Source organism: Etheostoma spectabile, chromosome 18 (genome assembly GCF_008692095.1).
Source record: "Etheostoma spectabile isolate EspeVRDwgs_2016 chromosome 18, UIUC_Espe_1.0, whole genome shotgun sequence".
Classification (NCBI taxonomy): Eukaryota; Metazoa; Chordata; class Actinopteri; order Perciformes; family Percidae; genus Etheostoma; species Etheostoma spectabile.
This window is the reverse complement of record NC_045750.1, coordinates 11108849-11125349: the sequence shown is the minus strand read 5'-3', so window position 1 is coordinate 11125349 and position 16501 is coordinate 11108849. Positions and strand designations below refer to the sequence as shown.

General features: G+C 40.2%; 1 protein-coding gene across 11 annotated transcripts in view; it reads right to left on the bottom strand.

Annotated features, from left to right (window-relative positions):
- The window catches only part of utrn (utrophin), a 185434-nt gene that overhangs the window by 59912 nt on the left and 109021 nt on the right, over window positions 1-16501 (bottom strand). For all 11 annotated transcript variants that reach the window (XR_004336060.1, XM_032542253.1, XM_032542250.1 and 8 more), the window contains 5 exons: window positions 16288-16460; window positions 14713-14869; window positions 5469-5598; window positions 3539-3807; window positions 2496-2642 (listed from right to left, as the gene is read on the bottom strand). Coding sequence is in view for 10 of the 11 variants with exons in the window: in XM_032542253.1 (XP_032398144.1) it covers window positions 2496-2642; window positions 3539-3807; window positions 5469-5598; window positions 14713-14869; window positions 16288-16460 (876 nt within the window). In the remaining variant the exon portion in view is untranslated. The remainder of the gene's footprint in view (window positions 1-2495; window positions 2643-3538; window positions 3808-5468; window positions 5599-14712; window positions 14870-16287; window positions 16461-16501) is intronic.

Genomic DNA, 16501 nt, shown 5'->3' with positions numbered 1-16501 from the left:
AACCTATTCTTCGTAAATCTTTACACTGAAAGAACCGAGCAGTCCTGCCTTACAGCATGGCTCATATTTTCATAAAAACTTGCCATTTTCAGCCTGGCTTGCCAGCTGGTAGTTTGTTGTTTCCCATAGCGAAGGGATTTAAAGAGTGGAAACACAAAGAGAGTGGAAGGTGAGGGGCAAAGCCGTGGTGTCAGGCTTTATCCTGGAAATGTACTTCCATTAAATAATAAACATCATATTTTGCCTTCAACAGGCTCTATAAGCAGACAACTGCCATGCGCACAAGTTAGGAGTGGGCAATCTGAATGATATCCTCACAGATACATATTGTGATATACAGTGGTCAAAAACATGTTGGTATGAAACACTGATCAGAAACTTGACTAATTAAGAATATGTGTTTCATGTTGTGTTTTAAACTCCAAAGCACCCTGTACAAAGATTACAGTGACTTTATTTTTGTTTTTAATTATTACGATAATAATGATTCCCAACAATGCCAGTACAACTGGCATGCAGTGCACTCAGTGAAATGTGAGCTTCATACAGCTTTGAGTTATCACTCCTGTGCCCCAGTGAAAGCTGTGAGTTGACCCCTCAGGCAGTGCACTTGTGCCCTACGTGGATGTGGGGTTACTTTACTCCATTAGACTGACTAGCAGAACAGTATTGGCAGTCTGTAATATTGAGTCACACGCATGCACATACACACGCCAGATGTCCACACAGGGATCCTGGAAATAGGCACAGAAAGGCCAGTAGCTCATTTTCTTTTTGTCCACTAATGGCTATCATGGCCACTGTCCCACCAAAAGAAAGATGGGAATTGTCTGCATATTAAATCATCACTACACAGTCAGACCTGGCTTATTAGTGAAACTGTCGCCTTCCTGCAGACTGAAAGAAATAAAAAGAGCAAACAACTGAGAGAAGTGTGCAGTCCACTGAAACTCTGCCCACCTCTGACTCAGTATTTGAGTTATTGTCATTCTCCAAGCAGAAAGATTATTAGTGGGTGTACAGTATGGCGAATATCAGCAGGCTACCCAGTTTCTCTCTGTGGCAGTATCACGCTTAAAAAGGGATGACTTTAGCTTTCCTTCCAAGATTTCATTTCATTTTTTCTGCCCCAGCTCGTTTATTGACAGCAACAATGTCACGTGGCTGTATACGAGAAAAACTTTAAATGAAGTCTGCAAAAGTTTCCGTGACTGTGTCTTTGATATTGTCTTCTATTTTTGGCTGCCTGGTATAATTAAAATATATGCCATCAAAGCTGGGTGGTGTGGTCTGTATTCAGTCAGCCTACCACTGGGCACCAAAGGCATCACCAGCCAGCTTGGTATAAAATCTTAAAGGCTCAAAATACTGGGAAATCATCTCTTCTCTGCAACAACCTCTGTTATAATCCAAACAATGATTGTACATATGTTAAAGATCAGATAACTTGTCAATCACTAAAAGAAAAACAGAGCTAATGTTTAAATCAGGCCTAATGAGGACACAGTGTAAACAAATGAAGAAATGGGACCATTCATCTTGGTTGACAACTCCCTAATTCACACCAAACATCCCTTCTCTTTCCTCCTGATGACTTGTAAAGAGATTCCTCCACACCTTTCCCTCCAGGACGGAGACATGCTCCACTATGAGAAACACTCAGCCGCCAGCGGATCATGCCAGGACATTCAGGTGCGTGACGAGCCATGAATGTAGTCTATATCCTTGACGTTCCACTTCCGGGATTGCTCCGTTGCCGCAGGGAAATCCGCCAGATTTCACTCATTTAGGCCAGATATCCATTGCCTTGGGCTTCCTTTGTGTTGGCATTTTAAACTCCGGGGGATTTATGAGATGGTTAACTGCTCCTTAGATCTCTGCAGTGTAAATTGAGACAGCTAGCTAGACTGTCTGTCCAATCTGAAATTTCTGTTGCACGACTAAAACAACTTTTAAACGTACACCAAAACAAGTTCTTTCCGAGTCTGTTTTATAGCGGCACTGCTGCTTTTCTCCGGTGCCTAGCACCGCCCAAGACGATTGTGATTGGTTTAAAGAAATGCCACTAAACCAAAGCATGTTTTCCTCCCATCCCCAATTGTTATGTGGAGTAGCCAGACCCTCTTCCTGCGCGATTTGGAGGAGGGTCTGGCAAAGACAGGCTACCAAGGACAGTGTCCACTGAGCACAGAACTGCATTCAAATAAAACCGGTACACAGGTAGAAGGACAACTGGCAGTCCCCTGTGTGATTGTCTGACACAAAGTGAAATCCGCATGCACACAGCGAGACACACAGGCAGGCAGTAGGAAAATGAAGGAAAAGGAAGAAAGAGGATCAAGATGTATTGAAATGGGCATTCATTTAGGCAAGTGTAGACAAAATTCTGTGGGAAAAAAAGGGCAGAGAACCAAAGAGAAAGCAAGAAAAAGGTATGTGTGGGAAAAACATGTCTGCTCTAACATGGGCAAGTGATTCGGAAGGATTTAAACTACCTGCAGTAGTTTCCATCTCATGTTGAGCTGGTCCAGTTGTCTGGAGGCAGTGGAGGACAGCTGGATGTCCAACGGTGTCAGCTCTGCAGAAAGCTCATTGACAATTCTTACATCCTGACGGAACGGGGCGATCTCCTCCCTGAAAGTCTGAACATAACGTTTAATATTGTTGCAGAGTGAAACATTTATATTGTAACTGTATAACAATTATAAACTTAGGCTAACTAATTACTTAATTTTGATGTCTGTCCTTTTACAAACAATAACTGAGTTCCTGTTGCAGAGAATGTCGGTTAACTTAAGTTTCATCTTAATTGCTGTCAAACATATTTTATATTGAGTTTTGTTGTGCTGTAATATCCATTTAAAGTATCTAATGTGGCTGTCAATGTAAACTTAATGCCTAAATACTTTGTGTGTGTCATATACTGGAGAAGACTGCTTCCACATTAATAGCTGTGGTTGCCTATATTTTTGCCTATATATCATATTGATGCAGTGAAACCTGTGAACCACTATTTGATTATTTTTGGTGCCACGGTTACTCCTCTGTCTTCCATTTCTCCTTTGTCACAACATTTTTTTTAATTGTCATTTGTCATAATTTTTCTGCTTGTAAACTAAATGTATTACTTGTATCTTGGACTTGGAAAAGATTTGATGAGGCATTTGCAAACAACAATGAGTCAACAGACCAAGTAAATCTTGAAATCCAATGCATTTTTTGTTCCAAAAAGAAAAACAGAGGTGGAAAATTCAACCCACTCGCATTACTGCATGCACATTACTTATGGATCTGTAGTTTTGGCTGATCATTTCACTGAATCAAGTCCCAATTGACAGCACCGACTTTACTGTTAAATCAGTTGGTCTTAAACAGTAGAAGATCCCACAAGTTAAAGAAGAGAGACAAATCAATTCAGTGCTGCATGCTGTAATGATGTACAAAAGGATGGGGGAGTCAAACTTCTGACCTAATGTCTTGATGTGTATGGTGTGTTGGCAATAATGCACACAACAGTAATGCTGTCCCTCTGACTCACCATGGTCTTGTCGATGTGGTCCTGCAGAGAGTCGATCAGCAGATCCCCCACAGGCTGCCAGGTAGCTTTGGTCTCCTCTGCCCGGGTCAGCCGCAGGTCCAGCTGGTCCATGGAACTCTGCAGCTCCTGGAGTCGCTCCAGGGCTTGCTCCACTTGACTATGCCAGCCACCCATGTGTCCTTTTAGACGCTCCCACCGCTCCCTCACCTCGCCGGTCTGCTTCCGGATGGCCCGGGCCAACCCTTGGGCCTTCTCCTCTGGGGTGAGGTCTAGAGGAAGAAAAGTACGAGAGAGAGAGGGAAGTTATTTTGTTGATAAAGACCATTTTTATGCATCTTATATATACTCAGTTTTCATAAAAAGTACATCATATGGCCAGGGATATTTTCTATAATCCTTCACAAAAATCATTTTTCTATTTATGTTCTTTCATATACAAGTACAATTCAAAGAAGAGAGAGAAACATTTTCATTTCATGTCAGATTCTCTGACTCAACTCAGCGTCACTTTCATTTCCCCTAATTTTCCACCATTAAATTTGCATAAGATATGAAGTTCCTAACATATGGAGGAGCTCTGTCATTTTTTTTTTTTAAATGACATCTTAAGGTACAGAATAAGGCTTGCTTGGGCATTTCCCCTCTTCCTGCACATTACTTTCCATTATTCAGATATTAGCTGAGTTTATGCAAATAAGTAGAACTCAAGATGAGGAAGAAGAAGAGGAGGGCAGAAGGTATTTAAAAAAGAGAAAACGGATCTTAATAACAGACTAGGTTTTTCCTGGTCTGTGTCAGAATTGTTTTTGGAAACTGCAAAATAGCACGTTTGCGCCGGAACACGCCTCCACTTTTCTTTTCTCCGAACTGCCCCAGTGAGCGCAAATTCATTCCCTAATTTACCGACGTGCGTCTGTGGAGGAAAAAGGCTGCTGTGCGTCGGGTGCAAAATAGGAATGACACATGCGTCAGTGTACAATCAATTACAAGTCAATTGCACCGGGTGCAAGATAAACCCTTAAAGTAAGTTTAGTAGAATAGACAAACAATAATTACTAAGCGATTACTAAGTTGTTAATACTTTGCTTCACACTACAAGATATCCCATCTCCACTGATTAAACAAGTGCAGCCCCTGATCTTAGATCAGCTTTTTATCTGTTTATACAATGAGACAAGACCTTAATATCCATATCAAAGATCACAGGCAACAAGCCTATCAGAATGCGCTTTGAAGTCTTGCCACACCCCTACGCAGACCTTTGGGTCGGTTTAATTATTTACACAGTAGGGTGTTAGTTTGAAGTGAAATGTGCTGACTTAACCAAGACTTCCCTGCAGCATCCGACAGATACAGAGAGGGAATGCTGAATGAGTCAGCGCATATTTCATTCTCGGGTGCTCTGTTAGATATTGGTGTTACAATCAGCTCAGACTTTAGCAAATGGTGTTTCTAGATCACTTAACCTCCAAACTGGGCCAAATAAGTCCTTACATTTGGTTTTAAAGTAACCAGACAGGCTTTCTGTGAATGTCTAAGTGCATTTTGGTTCAGAACGTGCTGATCATACACCATGTGGATCTGGGTTCTCCCAGCTGGTTAAAAAGGAGTCTACAAAGGCATTTGGGTGACCTATGGGTGTAAGACACAGGACATACATTCATAAAGTATGCACAGTAGCACTTTTTTCACCCACCAAGTGTGAAATGCATCCACTACTATAGTGGCTTGAAAAATTCACACAGTGGAACGAAAAGAGGAGTGTCCATGCATGCCTACTACTTTCTGGCAACAATCCCACAATACAGTTAGTTGCATTTTAAGGATGTGTAAATTACAGTTGTGCAACACCTGCACCTGCCAGTAATGGCACAGTGTCTATTATATAGGGCGTATGTTTTTGCCGTTTTTACGGAGAGTGTAAACATGCCTGTCTTTGGCTGCAGGTTCTTGCGCGGCTCTCCGGGACCCTCGATGGGCTGGTCAGCGAGAAACATTCGTGCTTGATCCAAAGTAGTGATCACCAAGTGCTCACGTTCCTTCAGTTCTGACCGTAGTACCTGCAGGATAAATGCAAAGCATTGGGTTAAAGGGGCTTTGACTTGTATGTAAAGGTTAGTGTTACCAAAAACAAATGACTTTGTTCCTTTGTTAAGATTATAATGGAAAACATTTATCCAGTGTTATCCAGTTAAGATTTTGCAATGCAGAGTTTATTATCAACAATAGATTTGAGAAAGGGATAATTAATGCATTTCCTCTGTATGTATTTGTTTGTTTGACTCTTGTCTTCCTTGTATTGTCAGCGCTAATGAACTTCGAAGGAACCTACTGTATTCTGAACGAGGTGGGGTATCCAATTGGCTGCTCCTCTCACAGAAAAATTTACTAATTAACCAGTTCTGCTTTAATCAGCTTTGACTTTTATTATATTATGAAAGAGGCACTTATGATTAATTCACACTCAAACGAACAAACAAAGAACAAGAGCAGATGTTTATGTTCAACTTATGGACGAGATAAACAACACTCTCAACGGCTAATTAGGTGATTGCAGCAAAAGAAAACACTGTCCCATTCTTCCCTGTCGGAGAGGGAAAGCAAGTGGTAGAGAGCAGCTATGTTTGGAGTGTCAGCGGGAGACAAAGTTCTGAAAACAGCAGCGATTCAAGGCGAGAGTACAGGGTCAAACAGGGCATTTCCTTGGGGTCGGTGTGAAATTAGCTGAGTGATCAGCAGAAAGAAGTGAGTTGCTGGGAGCTATAACCCTGCAGGAATTATCTTTACAGAACTGGCTAGCAATGCCGGCTATCAAGGCTTGCTCATCTTCTTAAAAGGCAGCTCACACTGCAATAGACACATTTCTTCACACATGCATATAGCCATCCACACACACTCCAGGTCCAACATTACCAGGTCCTATAGTACAGAAAAGCAAATACAAAAAGTCAAAAAGGTACAAAAAGACACTTTTCTTAACCTCATGTCAACTAGTCATCCTTCCCACAGCTCAAAGCAGGATATAAACTAAATAGAGGGAGTAAGCATGGTGTGTAATAGTATAATTATTCATGTTTTAATATAAGTGTGACCCTGGGGACTTCATTGCCTATCGGAGTGTGTGATTGCTTTGTAAGAGGCAATGTAGTTTAAGGCTACGAGGCAAGTTGATTAGATGGGACGATTCACTTTGATATAGTCTCACACTTTCAGACTTATCAAACAGACGAGTGCAGCCATGCAACACTGACTGAGCAGCAGATGATAACATGCTGGGTTCAGTGGGATCGTATATACAGTACCATCTGGAGAGATAACAAGAGAAGTGGAAAATGGGAGGGTGGGATGTAACAGTCTGCTCACAGGCCTTGAGATGTACTTCCTCCTTTTTGTTTTAGTTGGGAAAAAAAAGCTCAATTCAGGGAGTAAGTTTTTGTAAAAGTGAAATTTTTGGACCAATGCAATGACAATGTCACACAGCCTCCTGCCGACAAATGTACCCTCGTGCTGAAATGGAGAATCCTGCTGAAAACAAATTAAATTACACCTAATAAATGGTTTGCTCCGTTCCAATGATTTCCTAGCAGCTCACATAGAGGAAACATAATAGGCAGGTAGCTCAGAGAGGGGACTTTGAGAGATAAAAAGTAAATGAGAGGTGAGTGAGGAGGAGGAGGAGAAGAGGTGTGTATGTGGAGCAGAGATAAGAAAGAAAGGTTGGAAGCTAAGCTGCGAGGACAACTACCAGTAGAAATAAACTTTTTCCTCCAGTTTGTTTCCCAAACTCGCAGGCTTGTTTGAGGCTTAAATTGGGGTTTGAAAGGGATTTAATTGAGTGTGAAGAAGATGTTTACTCACAAATATTCTTCACATATTGAGTTTAGCAAGAACAGTAAAATATTCTGAAATCAAAGTCACAATAAATTCTTCCTCGCAAATCACAGATAGAGGCTCGGTGTGAGCATGAACATCCTCCTGGAGGAAACATCTCCGGTTGGATGAATCAGAGACGCCTGATTACAGCCTGATGGAACAGAAAATCAGACTGCTGCTACTGGCAAAATATGTACCTACTTTGGCTCGGTTTTGTATGTAGTACAAAGACTATACAGATTATGTAGCGTGCAGAGCAAATTTTCAGAATGTTTGCTGTCATCTAAGGCTTCAAATTTAATTGGAGCGCCTATTCGTTTTTGGATACAATTAATTGTTTTGTGACACAAAAAAGATCTTTAAATTGCTAGTTTTGGTAAACCAACAGTCCAAAACCCAAAAATACTCAAGTTACATTGACATAAAACAGAGAGAATAAGCGAAGCCTCATATTTGAGAAGCTGGAACACGCGTTTCTAAATGCTTTGAACAATTAATTGATCATCTAGTATGTTCTGTCAAACAACTGATCAATTAATCAACTGTTTCAGCACTAATATTATTGTTTATTAACTTTCAATAGAATAAAACTGCGATGGTTTGATCTTATGGTTTTATTGTTCTACAAAAGTTGTCCAACATAAATTATTCCCGACACAGATCTTGATGTGAGATTACCTTGTCAACTGTGGTTTCCAAGATCCAGAATGAACTCAATCCTAAGTAATATTATCATAATTATATTAATAACCATATTACACATCCCTAATTTGCTTAATACTGTATTATTTGTATATTTACAATAATTGTTGAAAATGTATGACAGTACTGTTCTCTCACAAATCATCCTTTACTTAACTGGCTCCAAAGTGACACAGACAAAGACACAGAAGGTTGTAACAGTGGCAACACAAAAAGTACCCAGTAATCTCCTCTGTTAAAAACAGCCTGTCTGTCTGTTATCCAGCCACTGGGTATCCTTGCAGTTCAAGCAGACAACACCACCAAAGACCTTGCCCCAATACTTAAACGAGTCTTTTTAGTGAAACTTCACGCTTGTACTTACACTATCAGAGTCACACAAGGACACACTTTTCAGAGGGAGCATGAGAGGTAAATATCAAACACATGTACAGCTTTCAGGTTAAGAAAAAAGCCTTCGCAGCTGGCCTAAGAGTGATAAGACATGGCAGTCTATGTGAAAGATAAAAGGTGGGAAGTCTTTAATATGCTGTCCTTCTTTTAAACAGTACATACTATGGTTTGGGTCACTGTGATTTGTGAAGACCAGAGGAGACAGGACTCTGGTCAGTCCCACAATACTTACAGCAGCTCTCGAATGAGTAGCTGTGACCTTGGTTGTTGGGTGTGCATTTGTGTATCTTGATGATTGTGTCTGTGTGGGGGTGTTTGTGTCCAGGTCTGTGCTTGTGTGTGGCTGTAGTAACACAGAAAGCTCTTATCCCCATGTGCCCTGTGCTGTGGCGGAGATAAGATAACATCACAACACAGCTACTTTCAGAGCTCTGCCAAACATGCTTCTTTCCTGCTCTCAAAACCCCGCTATCTCAGGCTCTCTGGAACATACCGCACCCCTCATCTTCTCCCAGGAGGAAAATAAGCCTCCCGAACGAACCACTACAATATACAGTACTAGCTGTCAACATCAGAATAGCATCTGACTGGGACTCAAGGAGCATTTAAAATAAGGGTTCACTAACATTCAAATAAATTACAAACTGTCAAATTTTCTTTAAAAAAAAAACACTTTTAGAGGAGGAAAATGTTAGATTTTGCAAAGGCATACACAGTTAATAAAAGTGCCTCAGAGTCTGAACATTTCATTGCTCCTTAGCCCTTAACATCTACTGTGATCTTCGCATAGCTCAAGGCTACACATACTGTAGGTGTTTATTGTTGGAAATCATACTCTACGAAAAGCTCTACTAAGCTACTGCTTCCAGCTTTAACCATATTTAAATAAGTAAAATACCCACATGTATCAGACTGCTTTAAAGCTAAAAAATAGTAAGGCACAGATAAAAAATAATGAAAACATCATTTTTTTCTTTCAAATATGTATTGGATATATCTATTTTACAATGTTACTGATACAGCAATGATTTAAATGGATTTTAGTCCATTGAAGAGAGGTTTTCTGCTCTGTTCCTGTTCTCCTGGGGGAAAAAAATAATATTTTCAAATAGGCTGTCATTCCGAGGCAATGGAAACAAGCTGCAAACACAACACTGACGTATTATAGGCTTTTAAGTTGACATGGCTAACTTGCTGCTTATCTACACATCAAGCAAACATGGAGCAACAGAGTCATGTTTCTGTCCACCTGAATGTCCAATTTTCACTTTCTTTTTAGGTCTGTTTTTTTTGGTCTACAAGAACTCCTGAGGGAAAATATCTGTTCCTAAATGCTCCAATATGTATTCTGTCTGCCGCTTGATGCTGGACAGGCACAGCTTAGTGTTGGTTGTGAAAATATATTGCTAAAATAGTTGCATACTGTGGCTGAAAACAAAGCTGATGAGAACAGTGAGGGACCGAAACAAAACAGGTGCAGGCTGTAAAACCAAAACAAGGCGCTGAAAGACATTAAAATGCTCCATAGAGCGGAAGGGAACTTTAGAGTTGGGTGATATTTAAAGTATCTGTGGGTTCATCACTGTGAGTGACACCTTTCCCATTTGAGCCAATGTTATTACAAAAATATTGATTATAGCAGCTTTAATGTTTTATACTATTGAGATATAGTGACATATTCCACTATAGTGGACAATAAATCTGTAACATTTAGTAAGCCATGTCTTTGACTCAAATAAAACCAAACTGTATTCAGCCAGCAGGGCTACAGACTGTTCAACAAATGCAAAGGAAGCAGACAAACAATTACAAGTGAGGCGAGGCAATTGTGAGTTTAAATAAAAAGTTCCTAAGAGATAAGGTAAAGTCCAGCACAGCACTTTAATCCATTTCTTTCTCCTTTACGACCTGTCCATTCAGCTGCAAATGGTGCTAATCAATCATGCAGGCACAATGATTAAGATTCTGTAGTGGATTATTAGACCCTCTTCACGTTAGACAGGTTAAATGGGCCCTGCATAAGCATATTGAGAATGCTGAGGAAACCAAGTAAAATAAATGTAAATAGAATTGTATTCATATTTATTTATTTTTTTTGAAACATTTGGAGGAGCATTTGAAAAGATTGCACTGTCCAGGCAATGTGGACAAAAAGACAACTGTTGCTGAAAGATAAGAGTTGTTAAAAATGGCCACAAGCACTTGGCCTCTTGTTCCCAATTTTTGGAGCTGCTAATTTAATGAAGAAGATTGATGAGTTTAATCAGCTGAATGCTGACGGAAGACTTTTATTGGATAATTGAATGTGTGATTAGTAAATGCTATTATAGCCATTTTAGCAAGGAAAAACACAGACACAGATAGATAATAGGTAGAGGAGGGAGCACACTTTTTAAATTACTCCTGCAAGTTTCCAAATGAAAAGAACTTCTTTTAGGCAGAATCTAATGCAACAATTTTGTTAGAAACTGAATATCCTGAAAACAGACTATACCTAATAACATCCTTTCTTCCATACCGTATCAACCTCTTTTCGTTCTCATTCTTCCTCTATTCTCTCGCTCTCAGTTTGTCTCTGTTTGACACTCTCTGTCTATCACTTTCTTTGACTGTTCGGACCACTGCTCTCTCATATTTTTCTTCCCTCTGATTCTTTAATAACAGCAATATCCGTTGCTCTCTGTTGGGCTAAGTGGCTTAGCCTTCTTATTTTATCTCTCCCCCAGAACAGAAAGAGGGAAAAAATACCATTTGAACCTCCTAAGCCCGCTATCCCTCATAGATTTCAATTTCCATAAAGCTATACACATTTGCCCCACTGACTGAGTGACGAAAGTGTATGTGTGCATGTGTGCGTGAGCACAAGGGAACTGCATGTGTGTGCATGTTTGTTGGTGTAAACAAGTAATAGAGCATGACGTGTTCAAAGCTGCAGCCCTTTGTGCTGCTCAACCCCCACATCCCTCTCAGGGTCGGCAAGACCTACAGGCCAATATATTAAGAAAACAGAAGAGAAGGAAGAGGAGGGAAAAATATACCATAGTCAAAATGAAAAGTGAGCCGTCAACTCCCCTGTTCCATTATTTTCTTTTCCAGCATTCTCAAAGCTGAAGTCCTGGAGATGAACAAAGGACTGGTGAGAGGATCGAGTGGAAGAAAAAAAGACTGCAAAGAAAGGAAATGTAAAGGCCAGGGAGACCAACTGCAGCACAGACGCCACAGAGGAGAAAACGAGACAGAAGAACTGAAAGAGGGTAATGAGAAAAGGAAGGTGAAAGTAGAGATGCAGCAAGATTGTATTCTCAGTTATTGTGTACTCTCTGTCCCATTCCTTTTCTAATGGACCTTGTCTGATCTACTGGGCTGAAGCCTGTCTCTGTTCTCTGTCAGGTTTTGAGGAAAAAGACACAGTGCACACCTCAACATCATCTCAGAGGACAAATATACATATATATTTTAAGATAATTTTTTGCTTTTCCACTTTTAATTTTTGACAGGACAGTTATGTGAGAAAGAGGAGAGAGAGGGAGCAGACATGCAGGAAATCGTCACAGGTCAGATTCGAACCCTGGACCTTTGCGTCGAGGCATAAACCTCTCAGTACATGTGTGCCTGTTCTACCACTGAGCCGACCTGGCCACTCAGAGGACAAATTTTGATTAACCTGGACAGTTGTTTGTCAACTCACGCCGCAAAACACAGACAAAACTGACAGATATTGGGTCCTTGATTCAAGCTATTAACTGACTGAATGTTTCTCTTTTTTCCCATAATCCTACAAAAATCTTGTAACAAAACTTTTTTTTGTATGTATACATCTCTTTTGTTCACAGATGACATTTATAATGAGGGCCAGGCCCTCGCCAAATTGTAGTTGCTTGCTCCCTGGATAAAGTATATTGACGTGGTCTGGCATTGCCCTGGCAGCAATATTTTAATAGCATAATATAAGCTTATAACCAGGATCTTGTTCTGCTTTTGAATGATGATTCATTAAATCCTTTAAAGACTATACTTAGCAGGCATTACAGTGGCCAAGAAATTGATTGTCTGACAGTGCAAAGAGCCCCAGTCTGTCTCTACAGTAGATCAGTTATCTGTGGTTATTAATATTTTGTCTTTAATGTCAGAGAATGCTTCATTTTTCAATTAATGAAGGATGAGGTTTAGAATTCCTAAAGTTTATAGATTTGTATTAAATGTGTAATTATTCTGTTTCCATTTATCTTCCCATGTCAAAACTTATATTTCTTTTTCATTTTATTTCTTTATTCCTTCTCTTCTCCCTCAATGTATTAGTATTGAGGTGTGTTTGATTCACCTCCCTATAATTGAGAACATATCATATTTCTGCTTTTTTCAATTTAGTAATGCTAAGAATTGTTTGTGAAACTGTAGTAAAACCTTACACATCCTTAAAGTAGACGCACATGCACACAGACATAAATGTGCTTTTGTTGGGTGTAGTAAGCATCATATGCAACCCTTACCACATGTGTGATGGAGGTGTGCATTTCCCAGAGGGTGACTGTTTATCTATCGCAATGTGTCTGTGATCCTGCGCTCAAGCACAACAGCCCGTGTTTACTCTCGAGGCGTTTTGGGGAACAAAATAATAGTGTGTCGAACGGAGTGCGGAGAAATGCATTACAATGTCAAGAGCAACATCAACAGTGGTGGCGGCCAGCGGACTGCGAATCAACAGTAGCCACAAAGTGAGTAATTTATCTAAAAGCAATTACATGCCAATGCACTATCACAATAACCAGTAGTTACAATAAATATTAAAGTGGGGGAACACAGATAGCAAATAGCAGCGATGACAAAGGTGCGAATGGGCAGGCACAATGAAGGTATTGATTGCTTGTTAGAATAAATGGCATAGTGTAGTATAAGTGTGATACATAACTACATTTCTAGGAATGAAATAGAAGGAACAACAACACTGGTTGTGTAGTAGTGATTTTGATTTTGGTCTTTAACTACTTACATTTTTTTTGTGCATGTTGACTGCTGAGTGACCATAACAACACTGCTTATTATGAGCCATGGAGACATAAAACAACATCATGGTGTTGTTATGCTTGACAGCTGCAATCTAGCTACAGTGCTGACCAGCCTGATGCTTAATAATGTCAGAGTGATTAGTGCTACCGCTTTACGATAAGAGTATCTTCCTGTGGCTTCAGACCTGACTGTTCAGCAGATGTGTAGACTCTGAATACAATAACTTGCACCAGCACTGTAATATACTGTACAGCTGCCTGGGTTATCAACTTTGGTTGTTTTTGTTTTCTATTATAAGACACTTTGTCTCTTAAGCAATCTCAGACAGGCTAATCCAGTAATGGTTTGCTTGGTGTAGTCTGGGACCAGATTGATTCTAAATTATTTTAGAGACTAACTACTATGTACTGTTTATAATGGCTGTTTTTACAGAAGACACTTTGGCATGTCACAGCAGGATAGCAAATAATGTGTAAATACTTAAATGACAGCTTAATTCTATGTAACTGCTTCAATTCCATGGTCCTAATAATGTGTGTGCTGGCTCACACTGTCATGGATTACTGGGACACTTGATAAGAACAGAGCCATTGTTAGAGTAATTAATCATGCATGTGCTTCTCCTTTGGTGGTGGTCATTCAATTCAATTCAATTTTATTTATAGTGTCAAATCCTAACTGAAGTTATCTCAGGACACTTTACAGAAAGAGTAGGTCTAGCCAACATTAGGATTTACAAAGACCCAACAATTCCCCCCAGGAGCAAGCATTTGGTGCAACAAGTCATGTTATCAACATGATGCTTGTTTAGATTCTCAGTCAGTTGCCTTTGACTGAAAGGCCCTGCTAACCCACTTTGTTGTTTTGGTTTCTTCTTGCTAATTAGAACCCTGCTCAAGTCAAGATTGGTAGGAATTATGTGAGATCACCAAACTCCATTTACAATAACAATGGTAAACTTTTCCAAAATGAATAGGATGTCACTATCTGTACACACTCCAAGAGTCTAAGAAAGGTCTAATGGCACATTAAAGTATTGCTTTAACATTTTTAACACAAATAATTCTATTAGAAACGTTTGCTCTTCTGTGAAAATCTCAAAAAAGTAACTTTTTGGAAATTAGAAGAAAACAATGGGATAAGGTATGATTAATCTTGTACAGCGTAGCAGGAGCATTGCCTGTGGCGACAGGACGTACCGTGCAGTGGTTTTGCTGTTGCAGCAGGGTGGGGACATCTCCTCCGATGGGCATCTGCTTGGCCAGCTCCTCATCCTTCATGCAGATCCACCTCCACAGCTCCTCTAGGAGGCCCAGCAGACGCGACCAGCGCTCAGCACTCGCCTCCAGATGGGCTCTGCCAACATACACCATTCACTGAAACTATTATTATACTGTATGTATTTTCAGACTCCCTATTGAAGCATATCCATGTCTATTTAAGAGGCACTGAAGTAAAGCCACATATATTTACAAATTTCAGGAAACAGATTATATAAAAGGCTTACAGCTTATAAAAACATAAAAAGGTGAAATCAACAAAAAAGCTTTTATTACTCCAAAACCTCTGTAAAAACGTAATCGCTGCCCTTCTGGAGTACAGTAAGTTATTCATAAAAGGGAACACAGTTGGCTGCTTATTGTGTAGGTGGTAGCATGCATTCAATATGTGTTGGTTAGCACTTCTCCTCTAATGTATTTGAATTCTGTGTACAGAGACCTCCTATTGCCGCTCGCTGAGTTAGCCATAATTACACATGTACTGCAATTAAGGCATAATGAGCTGTATACAATTAACACACACCATGCCCCACCTCCCACACAGACTGATCTCTCACTTTCTATTATTCTCCAGCTTGTTTTCCTGTGGAACAAGTCCAGCCTATTATGCACTGCTTGACCTTGACCCACAAACTCTTTCCAGCGCAGTTTTCCTGAAACTTTTTTTTTTATTCCCTCCAGTCTCTCTTCAGCCTCTGCAACCTTTCCCCCTGCCCCGGAAGCTTTGTTGCGTCTTCTGCTGCTTCCCTTAATCCTCCCTCCTCATCTTTGTCTTTGAACATCTCCATCTGGCCCTGTCAACTTCACTTCCACCTTTACTTTCTTCCCCCACTGCATCGCCAACCATCCAATTATTTATGGATGCCAAGGTTGCGCCTGATGAAGCATCGTCTCTTCTCCTCGGAATTGTTGTAGAGCTGTGTTTCATCTCTACGCTCTATGGTGGACATGTGAAACACAGGAGCTACTGTAACACAACAGCCTTTTTTATTTTTGTGGTTTTCCATGAATCCAAGACATGTAAGTCATGTTGGAATCACAACAGGACTATGTTTTCTGTTCATGAGCTGAGAGGAGTAAATGCCCCAGTCAACACTAAGGGGGATATATTATGAGTTAAATGCAAAGTGAAGTGTATTGGTGCATTAACAGGGTATAGTGGCCATGACTAACTCTTACTATTGATTTGTGCTTGATGTACGTTTGCAGAGTGGAGAAAAATCTGAAATATTTCTGGCTTCTTAGAGATTGATTCAGTATTTGCAAATGTAGGCTGTCTTTTCGGTTATTCTGTTTTCTTATTAAATACATAGGAATTACGCAGAAATTACACTTAGGAAATCAATTCTGCAATGTTCAATTCACTGGATAATTCAAATAGTGAACTGAGAGGTAAAATGGTTGTCTTTACAGATTTGGAGCAGCAAAAGAGCAGAACACTGCAATTTGAGCTGGATGACAACAAACACTAGAGCAAACATCAGCTTTACTGACCGGATGTTGGCTGATTTGGCCTTCAAGTCACTCCAGCGTTGGTTCATGTCATCCAGTCTGTGTTGGAGGAACACAGCTTCATCTGAGCTGCCCAGAGCCTTGACCATCTTCGACTTGTTCCCTTCTACGCTCTTGTAGATGTCATTGTGGGCATCAATCTCAGCCTGGATGTCCTACAAATACACACACACAAAGAACAATTGTCACAGGTGAA